The sequence below is a fragment of the Seriola lalandi genome, unplaced genomic scaffold (genome assembly GCF_002814215.2).
Source record: "Seriola lalandi dorsalis isolate HSWRI2012SDOR001 ecotype SW California unplaced genomic scaffold, Sedor1 jcf7180002053097, whole genome shotgun sequence".
In the NCBI taxonomy this organism is placed as follows: domain Eukaryota; kingdom Metazoa; phylum Chordata; class Actinopteri; order Carangiformes; family Carangidae; genus Seriola; species Seriola lalandi.
Genome location: NW_019523650.1, coordinates 172,413 through 191,554, shown reverse-complemented (window position 1 = coordinate 191,554; position 19,142 = coordinate 172,413). Strand labels below are relative to the sequence as shown.

The following is a 19,142-nucleotide window of genomic DNA, read 5'->3' as shown; positions in this document are numbered from 1 at the left end:
GCCTTTTTATAGAGACTCTGGCCCGTGGTCATAATCATGACTTAGAAATAGCAGCCACCTGTTGGAGTTGGAGACTCCAGTACAACATGGAGGAGCAGGCAGGCATCTGATGGGAATTGGGGTAGAAGAACAACCATTACAGATATTCCTGATCATATTACAGTTAGAAATAGATAAAAAATACCAGTTATACATGCATGTTGTTATTGATATGGCAACTATACCATATGCATTTGTAGGCAGCAAATTATTATAATAAACCAGTAAAAACCAGTAATAATGTGGAGCTAAATTAAACCAATAATTTTAAGTTTTCATTCAAGTCTGTTGATATGATACAACTTCATGCAACATGACATAACATTACCTCAAACAAGAAGGGAAAAATCAAATAATAAAAAACATCCATGGAATATTTTAAATACCTTATTAAATAAATAACAACTTCTTTATATGTTAAAATGGTTATATGTTTAAAAAGGTATGTTTGTCTGAGAATTAATTGGAATTTGAAAGGCCTGTGTTGCCAACACACTTCTGAGGCAAAGTTCTATGAATTTCAAATATACACTAAAGACAAGACACAAATATAGTTGGTGCAACTACAAGAAAAAGGAGAAAAAAAAACATTTCAGCTGCTCATATCTTAACTAAGGTAAGTTCATTTTGCATGTTATTACCTGATTAAACATCTTCAACAGTTCAATGAAAATAACACTATGCCATTCAATAAGGCCTGAGCCCACTAGAAACTGAGCTGGTCGTCATCTACTTTAGACCTAACCTACAACCTGTCTATACAGAGACGAGTCTGCAAAAGCTTTACTTGTTAAAGCTGGATGTAGCTGTCAAATGTTTTCTTCAAGGACATCTTTTTAAAATCTGATTTGGTCCATGAAGTGGCTATGGAGTAATATCATTTGTCATGTGGTGTTGCTAGGCAACATCTAAAGAGAAAGGTAATGAGCTGGGAAGGATGTTTAAATTTTTAGATTTTTTTTTTTGTAAAATGTTACTTATACTTGCTCCCGAGCTCAAAAATGTAGAATGGCACTGCATCTTGCTACACAATAGCCTATTCTATCTGAGCATGACTGGGAACCCACATTAAAAGCGTGATGTGAGCGGCGCATTAAGCACTACTGAAGCGTGCAGTCAATTCAGTCCACACAGACTGTGACCTCTGTTCAATTGTCTCTCATCAGAACCAGCTTTCTGTCAGAACCTGCTTTCTTCCTGAGCTGAAAAGACAACAGCTGGCCAAACTGTCTTCACCAGGCTGGCTGAAATAGTAGAATAAAAATAGTTCTAAAAGTAGGCCACATGGGGAGGATACACGATGCAAATTGTATTGTTTTTCTTTATTGATTCACTGATTTAGAAGAACTGTGAGCTCGCAGTGGCCATGGTATAAAAGGAAAGGTTGGAGCCAACATCTTAAAATCACTCAGCATTTGTTTTTTCCCACAGAACCTGGTACAAGAAGTTCCTGATGTCAAAATCTGGTAGAGAGAAACATCTCACTTACTCTCTCCTCAGGTAAAACACATATGAATTTTTTCTGTGGCAAATGCTACACATGTTTTTATGTTGGGTTGCTTAGTTTTCCCATCCGATTTTTTAATACATCTTATCTTAATACAAATCATACACGCAATATAAGCAATTGCTTCTGGGACATATGAATACTGAAAACATGTAATGTATCATCACTGGAAAATTCATCAGTTCAGTGTTTTAATATTGAATTACTTTTGTCTTAATGACTGGTCAGGAGGAGACAAGAAGCAGCAAACAACAGGAGGTTCTGCATCATTTGGATCAAAAGGATGGTGAATAAACAGGTGCAGAAGAGAATCGAAGGCCTGCGTTCAGAATTCCTTGTCAGGAGTGATGCTCTGCGAGATGAGATGATGACTGAGCTTCACGAGCAGCTGAAAGAGTTGGTGACGAAAGATGCGAGAGAGAAATCACATTACACCAAACTGGACCGAGAGCCGAGTATGAGATCAAGGTTGCTAGGGAAAATGGAGGAACACAAGAAGAATGCTAAGGAGAATGAGAGTGAAACAAAATTGGTGCACCTGGACACACCAAGCCACAACTCTTCTGAAAAAACCTCTGATACACACAAACCACTAAAATGTGAGCGAGAGGAAATCTTAAAGATTTTGTTAGAAATCTTCTGTGATGGTGAAACCAGCAGTGTCCACAATGATGCTGACACCAGTTCACGACCAGCCAATTGTGAGCCAGGAGAAATCGTAAAGATTTTGTTAGATGTCTTCTGTGATGATGATACCAGCAGTAACGCCAGTGATGCTGACACCAGTTCACGAAAAGTTATATTTGGGCAAGAAGAAAACCAAGGGAATTCATCAGATGTCTCCATTGTTGCTAACACCAGCCAGTTGAGGGAGGACTTAGAGGAGGAAGAAAGATCAAGGACCCAGGAACTAAGATTTGAGGCAGAAAATGTCAAAATGGATACAAAAAAAGAGGAGCAGGTTTCACTGATGGAGAGGCAGTGGAAAGAATGGATGGACAAACAGGAAATGAGAGGAAACGGTAACAAAATAAGGCTGCAAGTTGACCAACAGAAAACTGAAAAACAGGAAGGGGCAGCAACTCCTGCACCAAAGAAACAAACTGAACAAAACGTACAAAGAGGACACAATGTGATGAAAATTAAGGCATATTTCAGTGACCTTCTAAAAAATCCTTTTCCATCTTATAAGTGGGAGAGATTAGACGATGAGGACTAACGAACTCAGCTCAACAAAATATTTTTCATTCATCTTTGTGCCATGCTTTATAAAGCAGTTGAATATTACTGTGTTATAATCAGTAAATAAAACATTGTGCACAACGATTGCAATATTCAGCTGTAATAGATTGACAAAAAGGCCATCTCTCCCTCTTTGCAGTGTGTTAGTGCTGCAGTGTGCCTTTTTCCAGATTACCTCCTATTTCCACCTAAGAAACACTTGGTGTAGGTAAAATCCTATGTTTTGTTGTGAGGTACAGTCAACAGCAAAAATGTATGGCAGAGATACAAATCAAAAGTTTCCACTATTAACTTTCATCTTTTAGGGAAACAACATTTTAACACATCCATCTGAAAGCATCCCAGTTTCATCAGAACTTCAGAGTATGTCAATCTGTAGTGCTTATCAGTTCAATTTTTCATATATAAAAAGGTAAAATAGTCATTTGGAAAATTAAGTTCAATTTTTCAATTTTCTATTATTAATTTTATACATTGACAAACAAACATAAGCATTACAGATACCATTAAACAAGCAAAGAATCCTGCCAGAGGTTTCAGACTTTTTAATCTAATCTCAATCTAAAATACAAATATAGTATAATTCAGATTCCTTTAATAAGAAAATATCAATTGATTTAAGAATATTTAGTGGTACATTCATGCCAAGTGGAAACAACTGAAATTATTTAACATGATGTAACTTCAATCAATGATAAAAAAAATAAGTGCTAATTCAAATTACTTCCTCAAATGAATGATTTTCTAGTGGAGGCTCTGAGGACAAAAAGAAGCAGCAAGAGGCAAGCTAATAATGACACAGGCTCTTTATAGAGGAGAGAAAATGCAGCAATGAAGTTGCCCGAGTTTGGTTGTTACAGTGCTCGGGATACAGTCCAGAAAATGGGATTAGGCCTAGCACCACACTGAGACTGGACTCTGGTGTGAATGAGATCACTCGCTTACTTCAGCAATCACAAATAAATTCCTCTGTGAAACCAACAACTCTACACACAAATACAATCTGCATGTATGCGCATGTGAATACACACACATGCATTGTTGGGGTTGAAATTGATTGTGCATCTCTCTACCACCACATCCCTTTCTGCGTTTAAAGTCATGAATTACAAATTGTTATATATGAATGTACATGAGCGATAAGGTATGTTGTTATTTTACCTTTTATTTTTTTTTAACCTGCCTGTCACTAAATGCAACCATTTTTTGAACAAATCAAACAGCTAAAACTAGAACTAAAACATTAATGGTTATTTATGTTTTAGTTTTGCATGCCCACATGCACACACCCACACATCCACAGAAGGTGTAACTTATGTAACTCCTGACCTTACAGCTTGTTTGACTGCAAGCTAGTTTGATAAACAAAATACTAAGATGAGGTCGGAAACAAATTCCAAATTTAAAAAAACAACCAAAATGCATAGTCACACATTCATATTCATTAGAATCACTTAACCTCATCTATGTAGAGAGACTATGATTTATATATGAATGATGGCCAATAACAATAACTTTTCAAAGCTATTGTAAAAGTGCCTTTTAATCACAGAGAGAAACTGCAGAGTGTGCAGAAAGCAGTGCAGCAAGCACAGAAAGTGGCCATGGTCTGATATTAATGGAAGGCTAAGCATCACATCCATCTAGCCAGCCAAAAGCCTTTCTAATCATATCCTGCCAGTTTCCTCTCTCCAGACATCCACATCAGCTTTGCACCAGTAGGTGGCACTAAGTCCCTTCCAAGCACCTGCCAAATTCAGCAGCACTATCAGCAATGCCAGTAAAGTTCACATTGATACAAACCATGATTTTTCTCTCTCAAGCATGATAGACACTGATTTCATGCTGTCAGTTTCTGTACTAACAGGATAAGCTTAGGATCAGCTGATCCCCAGTCTGTGTGTAGAGACAGCATCATTACTGGAATGATGTTGTTGCCGTCTGTTATTTTCTCTGGTGTGGGTAACACTTTGCTAATGTGATGATCAAAGTGCCAAAATGATGTTGCTCTCAGTGAGAGCCTTGAATAAAACCATATCCTCCAGAAAAATGACAGTTTCACAGAGACACCGACTGAAACAACATTTATGAACTGATGAAGTTGAGCTTTCAGGGAATGAATGGCAATTTTGACTTAAAACAACTGGGTTAAGACGGTTAGTTGTAATTTATCTAACACACTGAATTCAGGAGAGGAAAAAAATAAACATTAACTGCAGTATGAGTATAAGTTGCGCCATCTATACGAGAGCATTTGCAGTTAAACCATGTCTGGCAGAGCTTGAGTGTTTGAGTTTATTCCCAATTTTCATATCATGGCCTACAGTAAAGGTCAACTCTAAGCCATGACTGAGAGTAAAAAAAACAGATTATGAGTGGATCATCTCTCTTTAACTACAAAACACACTACTCTTCTCTCACTTAAGCACCAGTTTATGTGTAAGAGCTAGATACAGATTTACCTATAATCCAGACGTCATTAACTACATATTTTTTTTTAAAAACTCCTAAAATGCTAAATGCTTTTCAGCTGACCTGCTGTTCCTACAGTATTCCTGTATTCTCATCTCTTTTGATTTCCTTTAAAACTTCCTTCAAAGACAAAAACTTTCACCCACCCACCCACGCACACACACACACCTACACACTCTCTCTTTAAGCTTTGTGATGAGCGAATAACAAAGAAAAAAAAAAAGTAAAAAGCCACAGCATGGAACATATCTGTATCATGTTGATCTCTCACATTAATTCAGCCAAGATGGTGTCCTTGAATGCGCTTAATCAACAACTGCACAGGTCAGCATTATTTCACTGTCTGTCATCACTGTCATTCTCATAACATGTGACAGGCAGGATGCTTTAAATAAACAAACCAGGCCTTCATGTGAAAATCTCTCTGTATCTCGCTCTGCTCAGCCATGATGAGGTGCATCCTTCCACACCAATGTTTCAGGACTAGAGCAGCAGTCATGTCTGCAGGCTGTCTGCCCCATGTTGAGATGGATAGCTAACAAGGGAAAAAAATCTAATAGCGGTTTGAGTGGAGTTCGCCTGAATCTCTTTTCTCATCTTTGTAAAAAGTGAATTTGCCACATTGTCTTGTCAGTAATGGTTGACGTATATGTTTCATGTCAATAATAATAGAAAAACTGGACAGGCTTGGATGTGATTCAATTCAAGTCCGCCAACTCTGGTTGATTACATCCTAATGTCGTCCTGTCCTGTTCTCCATTTACAAAACAAAAATCATTTCTACCTCACAATGCAATATTTTGTTACAGAATTTGTTTGGCTCTGACTTTTGCATACTATCCTATTGCATGTTATGTTGGTGATATAATCCTCCTGTTTTACTCATTACAAGTTGCACTGGGCTTCAGTTACGTGCTCAAAATGTAAACGTTGTGAATCAATTCAAAGTGTCAACTTTTTTCTAAAGTAAATCTACAAAATTAGTAGACCAAGTCCCTCAGCTACAGCCTAGCCCCTAATGTAGAGTTTAAAAAGATGTTTATGTTTGCTTCGAGCAAACTCAACCCCACTGTGGAATCAGACGGGCTTCGACGTACAGTGCATACGGAAAGTTTTCAGACGCTTTCAAGTTTTCCACATTTTGTTATGTTTCAGACTCATCTCAAAATGGATTCAATTCATTTTTTTCCCCTCATCAATCTACACACTTTGCCGCAATGACAAAGCAAAAACAGGTTTTTGGAGTATTTTGTTAATTCGTTAAAAATAAAAGACTGAAATATCCAATTTACATAAATATTCAGACCCTTCACTTAGTTCTTGGTTAAAGCACCTTTGGCAGCAATGACAGCCTCAAGTCTTCTTGGGAATGATCCTACAAGCTTGGCACACCTTTCTTTTGGAAGTTTCTCCCATTCTTCTTGGCAGAATCATTCAAGCTCAACCAGGTTGGATGGGGAGCGTCAGTGCACAGCCATTTTCCGGTCTCTCCAGCGATGCTCTATTGGGTTCAGGTCCCGACTCTGGCTAGGCCACTCCAGGACTGTCACAGAGTGTTCCCGAAGCCACTCCTGTGTTTTCTTGGCGGTATGCTTGGGGTTGTTGTCTTGTTGAAATGTAAACCTTCACCGCAGCCTGAGAGCCAGAGCACTCTGGAAAATGTTTTCACTCAGAATTGCTCTATATTTTTCTGCATCCATCTTTCCCTCTATCCTGACTAGTCTCCCAGTTCCTGTCACAGAAAAACATCCCCACAGCATGATGCTGCCACCACCATGTTTGACTGTAGGGATGGTATTAATGAGCTGATGCTCAGTGCCTGGTTTCCTCCACACAAGCCGTTAGGAATTGTGCCCAAATAGTTTAATGTTCGTTTCATCAGACCAGAGGATTTTGCTTCTCATGGTCTGATAGTCGTTCAAGTGCTGTCAGCGGGCTGTCATGTGCCTTCTAGTGAGGAATGGCTTCCTCTGGCCACTCTACCATAAATGCCTGATTCGTGGAGTGCTGCACTGATGGTTGTCCTTCTGTAAGGTTCTCCCATCTCCACAAAGGAACTCTGGATCCATCATTCTCAGATGGAAGAGATTTGGAACCACGAACAGTCTTCCTAGATCTGGCCGCCCAGCCAAAATGAGTAAAGTAAGTAACAAGTAATCTGGTACTGAATTTAAGAATAAATTCAAAACTTAATACATACACACCACACCAACACCCACACCCACGGCTGGCGCTTTGAGTGCCAAAGCTATCACTGGACACACAAGTCTAACCTCAATCCTTAATTTAACCTCTGAGCCACTCTGCACATTCAGGGAAAAACAAAGCTGAGAGAGAAAGAAAAAAAATATTCAAAGTAATCATGTATTTAAAAATAAAAAATAAAAAGAACAGACCGAACTATTTAGATACTCATGTACAGTTTGGTGCTTGCCATCTCACACTGAAAAGTACATTCATGTTGAAAGAAAAATCTTACACAAACAGAAATTGGTACAGTCAGATTCTAAGATACTCATTTGCATTGGTACGTTTCTACTGGCCAGTTTTTCAGAGCAAATGGAACTGCAGTGAAAATTGGCAGACAAGTTCGACTCTAAATCAGTCCTATAGCACCTCAGGTCCACTTTCTTCTAGAACTACCAAATTCACTGAACACTGGGCAGACATTACTGAAAATAAGCCCAATGGAAAACATGTGAGGTGGGCGTTTAAATACATGGCTCTCCCTTGCAAATATTTCCTTAACTGATACTCTACCCCAGTATCTACTGCTCTCTTTCATCTCTGTCTCTGCCACTCTGTCTCTGGATCAATACAGTGGCTTTTCAGATGATTACATTGACTTCCCAGGAAACCACATTAAGATGTTCCCTTGAGTTCAAAAGCCTCAGATTCACTAAACTATTGTCAAAATGGAAGATTCTGATTTGCTACCATGAAACACAAGAATTATATGACCTTAAAATACTGAAGAATTTTGGCTTGATTAGTTTGAATCTGTTTAAGGAACAGTGTTTCATTATAGCAGAACAGGCCTGTAAAAATACAATTTTATATGTGAATATGTGATATATTTACAACTTTAGTTATAGTTAAAGTAGTTTACATCCTGATAATACTCTGCCAAATAACACTATCAACATAAAATAAAAACTCATCAGAAAGTATCTTGGTGGCAAAAATATAACAGCAGTTCTGACAAAATTAATCTTGGAAACAAACAAACAAAAAAAAGTCACATTAAGCATCACATCCCTGTTTATCTTCATTGATCAGCCACCATCGCTGCTACAGGGGGCACAAAAAAATCATACCACATTTCTGGGAACAATACACAACAGATACCACTGTCCACTGACATTTTGAGTTCTGTATATGTGCATTAAATACGCTAATGTGAAACTCGGTTGAGGTACAAGGGCAGCTATAAGTAAATCAGCTCATTTAAAATTCATCTTTAACAACATGGATATTTATATTGAGGTGCTTGGAACACATGAAACATTAGAAACACACTTAGAACAGGGATGATATGCATCTTGATATCTTAATACTACTTAATATGCAGTATATCTAGCTCCCAGCCAAGCTCCCATATTGATCTTAATGCGCCCCAGCAACACTTATGACTCAGTGACTATTGGGACATCTTCATATGCTACAGGGAAGCTAATTTGCAAATATTCAATATTCACTCACCACTGAGGAAGTGGGGTCTACATTGAGTTGCAAATTTCCTATGTTTGATTAGCATGAGGAGTAGGGAAAGCATCCCACAGCCTTTGGTAAGCATGTGTTTTTTTTGTCCTGAAAAAATGACCACAGCCCACCTGTGCCATTTTATTCTTGTCTGTCTGCCTCTGTCTGCCTGGGTTTGTCCTTGCTTTCATCTTGTACATCTGACCCACTTATAAAAACTGTCATAGCTTGGTTGCTCAATTGTTAAATTTTCACTGTCTCTGTTTGTGCTCTTAGACAAGAAAATTACACCATCACTCAACCTATCCTTTTACACAAACACCTGCTTCCTGATATTCAACAAATATCAAATAGCAGGCTATTGTTGGATGTCATCATAGACTGTATATAAAAAGGACGTCATCTGTAATTTGACCCTCGCTACACATACATACACAGAGCCTTCCTACGCTGAGCCACCGTTTAGTTCTGCCTCGACTTGATGATTAATCTATGTAGGAGGGCAGCATTTAGAGTTAGAAAGCTAATTCCCTGGCTCCATCTAAAGATTTAAAGGCTGATCCATCTCGTTCTGCTCTGTCATTACTAAGACTGACAATCATATCTGCCAGTGCTTTTGGCATTTGTTAATGTGTATTGTTGTGTGCTTGATCATTGCATGTTGCTGTATTAAGAGAGAGGAGGAGAAGGGAGTTGGTTCTGAGAGTAATACCAGAGCCACATCAATCACTTTTTCTCCATCTGTGTAAAGCTGCCATTCAGGAAGGTACATTGGCATGCCTGAGTCATTTAGAAGTCTACGCTGTCATAGTTGATCTTGTTTACAATAACAATCAGGCCTCAGACCAGTGAGTGTAAGGATGTGCATGCCTGTGTATACCATAGTTGCATGTTTATGTGCTTAGGTGTGTGTGTATGAGACTGTACAATGGGACTGACTGAGACTGGAGAAGACAATGCTAGAGGGTAACACAATGTCACAGTCAGAGCTCCCATCTTGCAGTACACAGACTGTTCTTCTGACAGGCCAGGATATACTTTGGATTTGTCCTCAGAAAGCTCTTGTAAGGGAGGGGTGTCGTTATCTGAGAGACTAAGGCTGGGATCAGCAGAGGAGAGATGTGGGATAGATCAGGGAGACAATGCAGGTAAGGTTATCCTTCAAGGACTTGCTGAGGATTGATGGAAGTATGAAAAAGGGGAGTTTTTTTGGATCACTGAGGGCAAGGACTGACAAAAACACAAGATTTGTGACTTTGCTACAGGAACACTTCAAAGTGTACTAAGTGATTGACAGGCAGAGAACAGCATAATAATAATAATAATAATAATAATAATAATAATAATAATAATAATAAATAAGATAAATAATTTGATCAAGTGAAATATAAACTAGCTATTGAATTTGGTGCTGAAATACTTAACTGATAGTAAAATTAATTACTTATTAGTTAAATACAGGGAGAGAAACTTTTTTTGTTCCACTTCCAGCTTTTGCAGTCACACTATCAATTCTTGATTAATGTTTAAATATGAATTCATAGTATAACCGTTCCATGGCTAAAGCAAATCATGAACTGAGGCAAAGCATTTAAATCAAGAATTACTCAAGCTCCTCCAGTAAATGTGAGTCAACTATGAAAGATAAAAACATCTTTAAAAAGAGAAAACATGGAAAGGATCCAACATGAAAATGTCCAGAGGCACAAAAAAGAGATTAAATGATCTTCAATCTTTTTCCGGGCTATAATAAGCAGAAAGGAGGGAGGGAGCAGGGAGACCTTTGCTATCAGGGTCGCTAATTCATGTCATGGCTTACAGATAATACTCATACATATCAGCACTTAAAGTTTTCAGTGGACCTAAGTTGCATGTCCTAAAATGCTGACAGTCCTTGAGAGCACAAACAAAGCTACGGCAAAGGGATTGGACATGATTGGCCTCCAGGCCTTTAGTAAACAGTGGAAATGACTGAGCCATTGGTCATCTCCTTAAACTAAAATTTAATTTTCCTGCCCACCACACAAATTGTCCATCCCATTTTTTTCACAGATGTCAGTGGCAGAGAAACTGGCGTGCTCACATGAGTGGGAAGCAGTCAGTTCAAGACACTTAATAAGAAAGTGAGAGCTAAAATCCATCAACATCACCAAATGGCATCAGTCATACTTTCACCAGTGTGAATTTTTTCCTGCTAGTTCTCGTTGCCCAGACACCTTTGAGGTCAGCATCAATCATGTGCCTGTCAGTGTCTGTTACAACTGATGCCCCATCCTCCCAGGCTGTAATGAATCCTAATATGAGCTGTCATCAGGACACTTCCCGAACCAGGCCACAGGCTGTTCCCAAATGGCCATAATGTTACTCTCACAACACAGCTCAGACAACATTAAAAAATAAAGCAGCTTTTCCTAAAGGACATCCAAACATGCCTCATTTCACAGTCACTGCATTATAAAAAGGACAATAACCATAGGCATCACAAAATTACTGTATCTGATATGCAATATGTATTGACAACTGTAAGCTACCGTTCATGATTCTGATATCCCTTCAGTAAAAGTAAACAGTTTAATCAATTGGACCACTTTTCTGGCCTTGCCAGTCTAACAAGGTCAGTTTACAAGATTTTTAGATTTTAGTCAGAAAAAAAACCCACTGAAATTCAATGAAGCTACAGCAGCTAGACCAAACTACAAGCTATAAGGAGTGGTTCAGAAAGATGACACGACTCGCCTTTTCACATTAAACCTTGACAAAATGTTTAAATGAGGAAATGGAGACATAACACAAGTCATGATTCTGCAACGACTAAATGTATGGCGGATTATTAACGTAATATTTATCCAGATACTGCAATATCAAAAACTTAAAAAGCCATATACTAACTTTTAGTTTAAAAGATTGGAGCACTTGTGCAGCCCATTTTCATCAAAAACAAGTGTATTGTCTTCAAACATTACCATTCACCTTGTGCATGAGACAGTTACATGGTTAGAAACACCCAATACACATCTTTTACATTGGATATATTTAGCATTTGGCAGTGAGTGTATAGTCTCTGTGACACAAAAACCTACTTCCCTGCTTCATACGTGTTAAATATTTTAAAGTACTCCATATGAGCTGAGCAGAATGATGGAGGACGGAGTGAATGAGAACTGGAAGCAGTACTGAGTACTGAGATTTTTTTTTTAATCTAATAGCCAGTTTTATTTAAATGAAATTTCTTTTTAATTAAAAGAGATATGAAAATACGCTGTATGTTGTGAATATTATAAACTGGATATTCGTTAGAAAAGTAGAAAACACTCAGAAAGAAAGTAATTTGGTTCATACAATTAAACTGACTAGAGATGATAAAGAAAGATGGTCAGCTGCTCTGTATCAGGATGATCCCACTGATGTCCATTTAGTTAGCCTACTACTCATGGCGTGGATGCTGCACCACCTCACACACAGGATTATTTACAATTCACATGCACATCTCAAAACCTTGGACAGAGACACTAAAAGTAACAAAACATGGATAAAACCACATGCTAGTCGTGAAAATAATGCGTTACTCACCATTTAATATTTGGGCCATCTCAGGGTAATCATTACAGCACTTGCAGAATGGCAGCTGCACTAACCTGGCCGTTAAACATGGCTCGTCGATGTTTGCAGATGCACATGTCCATAAGCATGGAAAACAGATTTTACACAAGGCAGAGCAGGCACCAAAAGTCAGGTGATGTTTGAAGGCATCAAAAGCTGAGGCAGGTAGCCCATGCCCGCGCACTGAGCTACAAAAGTAATATCAGGAGACATGCAGCGAACAGCTTGACTTGCTAACCCGTGTCCAACCAAAGCACTCTCAAACGCTTTCCTTCCTAGTCTGAACGGACTGTGTAACGCCGTGGGTGGATATCGGTCGGTTTGTTTGCCCCAAACAACGGTCCAGACAGGCGTTAGCAGCAGATGCAGCCCGTGGGACAGTAGGGGAACGCCTCGCTACAAGCTAACAGTTAGCCGCGAAAGTGTTAGGTCCGTTCACCTTTGAACTCCGGTGGTTTCCTTAAATTTAAGGACCCGAGCTGTTCTTCAGGTGTGGTGATATAGGTATCTGACCTGAGTACCGGTGTTATCACTAGAAAAAACATTTCTCAATGCATTTTTGCTGTTAGCTAATTAAGCTGATTAATTCAGGTGGTATGTTTGTATCTACTTCTTGAATTTCAAATATTTTACAGTGGGGTCCAAAAGTCTGAGACACACTAGTCAAGATACTTATTTTTTTGCATTTGTTTAGAATGTCATACATTTTACATTGTAACTATATTTCAGTAAAAAAAAATATTTTTTGAAAAGAGTAACAAATTGCACAATGTCTTGTATTTGATATGTGCATCTTTTGCTGTAATGACATCATGCACTCAAGGCGGCATGGACTCCATGTTTGTACAAAACCCAGCAATGATCTGCTGGAAAGTTGAGGCACAGCCTTATTTATAGCAGGTGACCACTGACTGCAAGTTGAGTTATTTGAACCAGTCTCTGATCAAATCGACCTGAGTGTCATCTGAACGCATTCTTCAAACTGATAACTGAACCTCGAAACAGTGCAGAATCTTAAATATTTCTTCTCCATTTTACATGTCAAATATTTTACATGTAAAATATTTCTGAAACTTTCTACATGTCAAATATTTCTGAAACCTCAAACTTTCTGAGTATTTCCAGGTTTACATTAAAATATAAGGGAGTTGAGACTTTTGAACCCCACTGTAAATGTTTAAAAGTGAATAGTCTCAATTACCCCAGCTATCCACTTAAATTAAAAAACATTTTTTTTTAGATTTGAGGTCTTTCTATCCTTTATGCATATCTCTTCCAGCGTCCAGCTGTTAGTAAATTGATTGATTCAGAGTGAAACTGAGGATATCTTGCAGGCTGATAAAGTAACACGTTAAGGCCAAACTCATTCGATTTCTAATAGGAAGAAAAACAGTTGGAGGGAAGCAGAATGAGGAGTAGAAACCTGTATCATGCCAAACATGGTAGGCTGAGTGGCAAGAAGTAAATCTAAGCACAGCTGCAGTTGTCTGAAACAGAGCCACAAAGAGACAGAAATCCTGAGGCAGCACAAGCGTTTTTTGAGAAAAGTTATTTACCAGTGATTTAAATTGCCTCCCCTTCCAGTTTACATAGGGTTCTAGATACTACGACTGCACAGGCTATTAATTCGTTGGAATTCAGAACCTACACTCACAATTCTTTGGTTCTGCTAAAAAAATATGCCAATACCTCCCGCCAATATTATGGTATTTTAAAGTAATGCTCAACGTGACACTGGGCTTCTATCAGGTCAATCAGGTAATGATAGAAGGGCAACTCTGCTCATGACTGAAGGTTGGAGAGCTAACCACCCCAGAGAAGGACAAGAGGAGTGTGAAATCGAGAATGTGTATCTCAGTTGGCACAATCACTAGGCACAATCTGATGCATCATTATGATGTAGCTATGATATACATTTAGGAAAGGTAACAGAATTGCCACTAGCAGGGTTGGGAAATTGGTGACCAGGAAGATGACTTTAATAATATTCTACTTCAGCAGGTGCTTCTCCCTGTCCCATGGTTTACTGTCGCCTTCACAAACATTTAGAAATGCACACACACACACACACACACACACTCCCACGGCCCTGCATTGCAAGCAGCAAAAGTTAAATGTGCTTTTTTTTAACGCCATTGAGTCAATAATGAAATGACTTCCAGAACTTGGCATTAATCCCTTCCGTCACTCATTTTCCAATGTGAAATGGCCTTTTGGTTGTTGTGTTCTATATATTCTTATTTAATTTATGAAATTGGTGCTTGGAGCTTTATGCTCTATTTAGTAATGAGAAGTTGTACACACTCACCTAATACTGGGTATGTGGATGACTGTAAACATGTCTGACTTTGAGTTCTAATTCTTGATGGGACAGGAAAGTGTTTAGGAAGCAGAAAAGTGCTTCATCAATATGCACATGCAAAAATATGAAATCAAAGTACATGCACAAAAATGCACATGCAAAAATATATCAAACATAGGCATTTTAGCTATAGTATAATTATTATTATATTATATTATTTTCCTCAGTTATTGATGAGATATGTGTAATCTCATTTTATCTGTTCTCATCTCTTTTCATTTTTTTCCTTTCATCTTAATTTTCTTTTATCACTTCACATCATCTTTTATCGCACCTCATTTAATCTCGTCATCACCTTTCATTATCTCTGAACCTGTCTGATCAGTCTTTATTACATGTATATCCTCTCATTACCTGTCATCTCATCCCTTTTTCTCATTTCTTCTTCCTCTGACCTCATTATATGATAGATAGATCATACTCTGTATCTTATATCTGTGATCATACATGCATACAGTTAACAAAAAAAGACTCTCACTATAACCCAAGAAGATGATGCTGTCACTGTAAGTAGGGTTTACCGCTGCTCTCTTTTTTGTAGATGTGGAAAATCAGATGCACAACAGATGCTTGGATAAAACTGGCAACAACAGGAGGTAACCAATGGCTCCAGCTGAATGCTAGAACTTTATTTGGCAAAATGAGATCCCTTTCAATTATGTAACTGACCTGGTAGACTAAGTGCTGTGATGAATCTGCAAGATCAATTTCAATGAAGTCATCTATACTTGCTTTCTTTTACCTTTTCAGCTGAGTGTATTGCACTTCTACAGATTTAATGGATAGGAGATCTTTGGCATCAACTTCTGCTAAATCACTTTTAGACAGCGATCTGGATGATGCTCAGAAGCAGGTCTGGAGCACTTCTAGAGTGGTGAGATGAAAAGCTTTGCAATAACTGCGGCCACTGAAGCAGTATGCACTTATGGGCTTTCACACATAGTACTATGTCTTCATAATTGTCAGTAGTGATAGACATCAGGATAGCCTGTCTAAAATGACAAGACCTGCTGTAGGTCTCGTGAATGGCATTACTATCAGGGGATAAGGCATGGGTCCAGGCATCACCTTCAAGATTTTTTACTCAATTATTACTCACATCAGTCGGCATTTTCCACGTGATCTGACTAAGACTTACAAATCCACATTTTCTCTTAGACCTTTTCATATATACTGTTTGTCATTTTTGTGCCTGTAGCCTTTACAGTCTAGCTTACTCTAGCTGATATATCCCTTTCATTGAGTTTCTCCTGGGGCACCCTGACTCAGCATGTTGAGTGATGTGGGAATATACCTGTCATCAATTTGCCAACACTACTGGTGGCTTGCCTGATATCCATTTGCACACTGGGCCACATTTCATTGAAAAGGAAAGACATGATGGACCCTTGAGCATACACAGGGCCTGTTGCAGCCTCAGTCTCCAGGCAAGGACACTGTGACAGATGGACTGTGAAGCTAGGGGACAAACCCTATTCTGGAAGAAAAGGGGTCTGAGCATACAAAAGCAGACCTTTAATAATATCAGAGCATGTAGCCTGTGTTGAAATAAGATTTTCAGTTACAGAAAATAACCTTATTCTGCCAGCTATGTAGCAGGGGTAGCTGTAATGGTAACATATCAACACTAGCAGGTTGTGAGGTAAGCTTGTTGTTAGTGATGATTACACAGGCCTACACTTGCATTGGTTGTCATCTGGTCCATGCAGACCTTCAAGCTATACAGGACATGAGTAAAGAAAGCAGTCAACTGGCAAAACGATGAGCGCTCTCACATGATTGAGCACCTCGCAGCACCATCACCATGAAACTTGTTTCCTTTATTTAATTTCCAGGGCAATGTTGCCTATCGTTATGAATTTTAATATCTGCTATAGTCTTCCAGAGAATTTACCAGATGAGTGTTTTACCACATGTGTCTTTACTCACAGAATCACTTGCGTTTTTACGCAGCTGCTCCTCCTCTCCCACCACCGCGGCCGGGTCTACTACCAGTTTCTCGAAGCACGCCGAGCCGAGAGAAGAGCTCTTCTGCTGGTACGTGATCAGCTGGGATACGGGGAGTTTGGGGCTTCCGTGAGCCGTCAGCTCAGGCTTGCTCCCCGTGGCCCCAGAAGCTGCGCCAATGGTATGTAGCAGGGGCTGTCCGTCTTTGCTGGTGCCGGGGACCGCGTCGCCCCCCATTGACTTCTTATCTCCTTCAAAGGACACCGGCGTAGAGCAGCACAGATTCGGCTGAGACGACGAGAACACGCGGTCCAGTTGTTTCTTTTTCTTCTTAAACATCCATAGCCCCGATTCCTTCTTGCTGCCCTCCGCGCCCCCGGCACCACGACGCTCCGATCCCAGTTTAGGACTCAGCCATGGCTTGGTTTTCTCCTGGAAATTCTTCCACATCCTCCGCTGGTAGGACAGAGACTCTTGTCCTTTGGCGGTGCTCTCATCCTTAGGTGATTTTTGCTCCATGGTGCCTGTGCAGCAGCCAGCCAGCCTGAGCACACTCTGTGTAGTGGAAGGATGTCACAGTTGGGCTGCTGTAGCTCGGGAGTACTTCCACTGATGATCAGTTTAGAGCGCCAAGAAGGAAACGCACAGTGTGATGATGAAGGGGGAGTTAGTCTCACAACGAACCTTGCAGAATGTCTATGCAAGCAATACTGTCATTTTTGTGTCACACTCTGTGCAGCACGCTTGTTAGAGGGCAAGCATTAGTCTCGTCTATTGGAGGTTTATCTCATCTCTGTGGTGAAGTTGGAGCACATGCAGTGACTTCTGTAAGATTATCTAAAAATGCTTGGTAAATGCTCTGCGTGGCTGTTGTCGGTCTTTGCGCCTCTGCTCTGTCCACTGTGCTTAACCGGGGTTTTAGCAAACTTCCTCATTAATTGTTCTATTCAAATGAAGGACGAAGGGTGCACCGCGCCTCCCTCTGGCCAACCATGTCACACGACTGTATAATCTGTATGCTGGTGATTGCATAACACAACCCCACGGTGCTTCGTGGATGTTTATGTTGTAAGTGTGGGCTCCCTGTCATCCCGTCTGAGTGTATCTCTTTGTAGATTAATAGCAAAAGTGTTTTTTGTGACTGGTGATCTACAGTCTCTGGATTCACTCTTTCAAAATGCAGACCCTGATAAATTTAGAGCTGTCAGTCAGTCTGAAACATTAGAGGTTTTGAAGACTTGCTGTCTTTTGTGTCATGTGGATGTTTCTGCACTGTAGCTATGTCTGGATGTTTTCTTCCCATGAAATAGGCCAGGCATCATTGAATGTTATCACCCACACGCAGCAGCGAGCAGGCAGCATTCAGCAGTCTCTTCTCTTTATAGTTGCTGTGCTGTTATGATGTATATAATAACTCATTACATCTTCCCCTCTGGCCCTTGTTTCCCTGCTGGCCTGTTCCATCCCTCTGGTTAACACTGTACCCACATCCGCATAAACAAACACACAGTAATTGCAAGAGTGAATATGTCTCGCCGTCTAACTCTCTGGGCGCATATGTACACACACACACACACACACACACACACACACACAGAGAGGTCACAGCATGACCTTTTCTCTACAAAAAGGGGCTGATGATATGTTACTTTGAGCAAATAAATAACAAAGGGGAAGGAATGATATAATTGGGTGGACATCATCCCACTACACAGTTAGGGAGGAGTGAGGGTTCAAGGCCTTGCATGCAGTTTCTATGGACATTTCTTCATGCTAGACCTCAGCTTCACTTGCGGGATTTATAGCTACATGGAGATGTATAGAAGACAGCTTCATATAACTTCAGTATCTTTAATTTTTCTTTTGATGTATAGATACATCTCTGAGTAATATGCATATATATCAAATATTGGATGAGTAGCCAACAACAAATTTGGTTGTAGCTTGGAATCATTTGATATCTCATCCATCCTACAAAATAGAACACTTTAATTACAACCAGTAGGCCACTGGCAACAACACAGTGGACTGCCCTGAGAATCCCTTTCAGTTAAGTAGATGGAGATGTGAGCATGTGAGCCAGACAGTTTCTTTCAGCTGCCATCGGCTTTTCTATTGGGCTAGCATGGATAACTGATGAGTCTGCACTGGGCAGGCCTTTCCTCTTAATGATGCCTGTCCTAATGATACGAGACTAATCCACAGTGTGTGTGGCTGCGCACGCACACACCTGCAAAAAACGGCTACCCATTCAGAGACATGTTCTTTCAC

The 19,142-nt window shown here is 39.6% G+C and overlaps 2 protein-coding genes across 5 annotated transcripts in view; one reads left to right on the top strand and one right to left on the bottom strand.

Moving 5' to 3' along the window:
- Positions 1-17,750, bottom strand: part of mctp1a (multiple C2 domains, transmembrane 1a) — a 136,221-nt gene extending 118,471 nt beyond the window's left edge. For all 4 annotated transcript variants that reach the window (XM_023400949.2, XM_023400951.2, XM_023400950.2 and 1 more), the window contains exon 1: positions 16,854-17,750. In XM_023400949.2, coding sequence (XP_023256717.1) covers positions 16,854-17,390 — 537 coding nt within the window. In that variant the 5' untranslated portion in view covers positions 17,391-17,750. The remainder of the gene's footprint in view (positions 1-16,853) is intronic.
- LOC147819468 (uncharacterized) lies at positions 1,493-2,765 on the top strand. The gene is made up of 2 exons (XM_087172532.1): positions 1,493-1,539; positions 1,775-2,765. Exons 1-2 carry the CDS (start codon positions 1,493-1,495, stop codon positions 2,763-2,765), a joined length of 1,038 nt encoding a protein of 345 aa, XP_087028658.1.
- Positions 17,751-19,142: the final 1,392 nt, after the last annotated feature.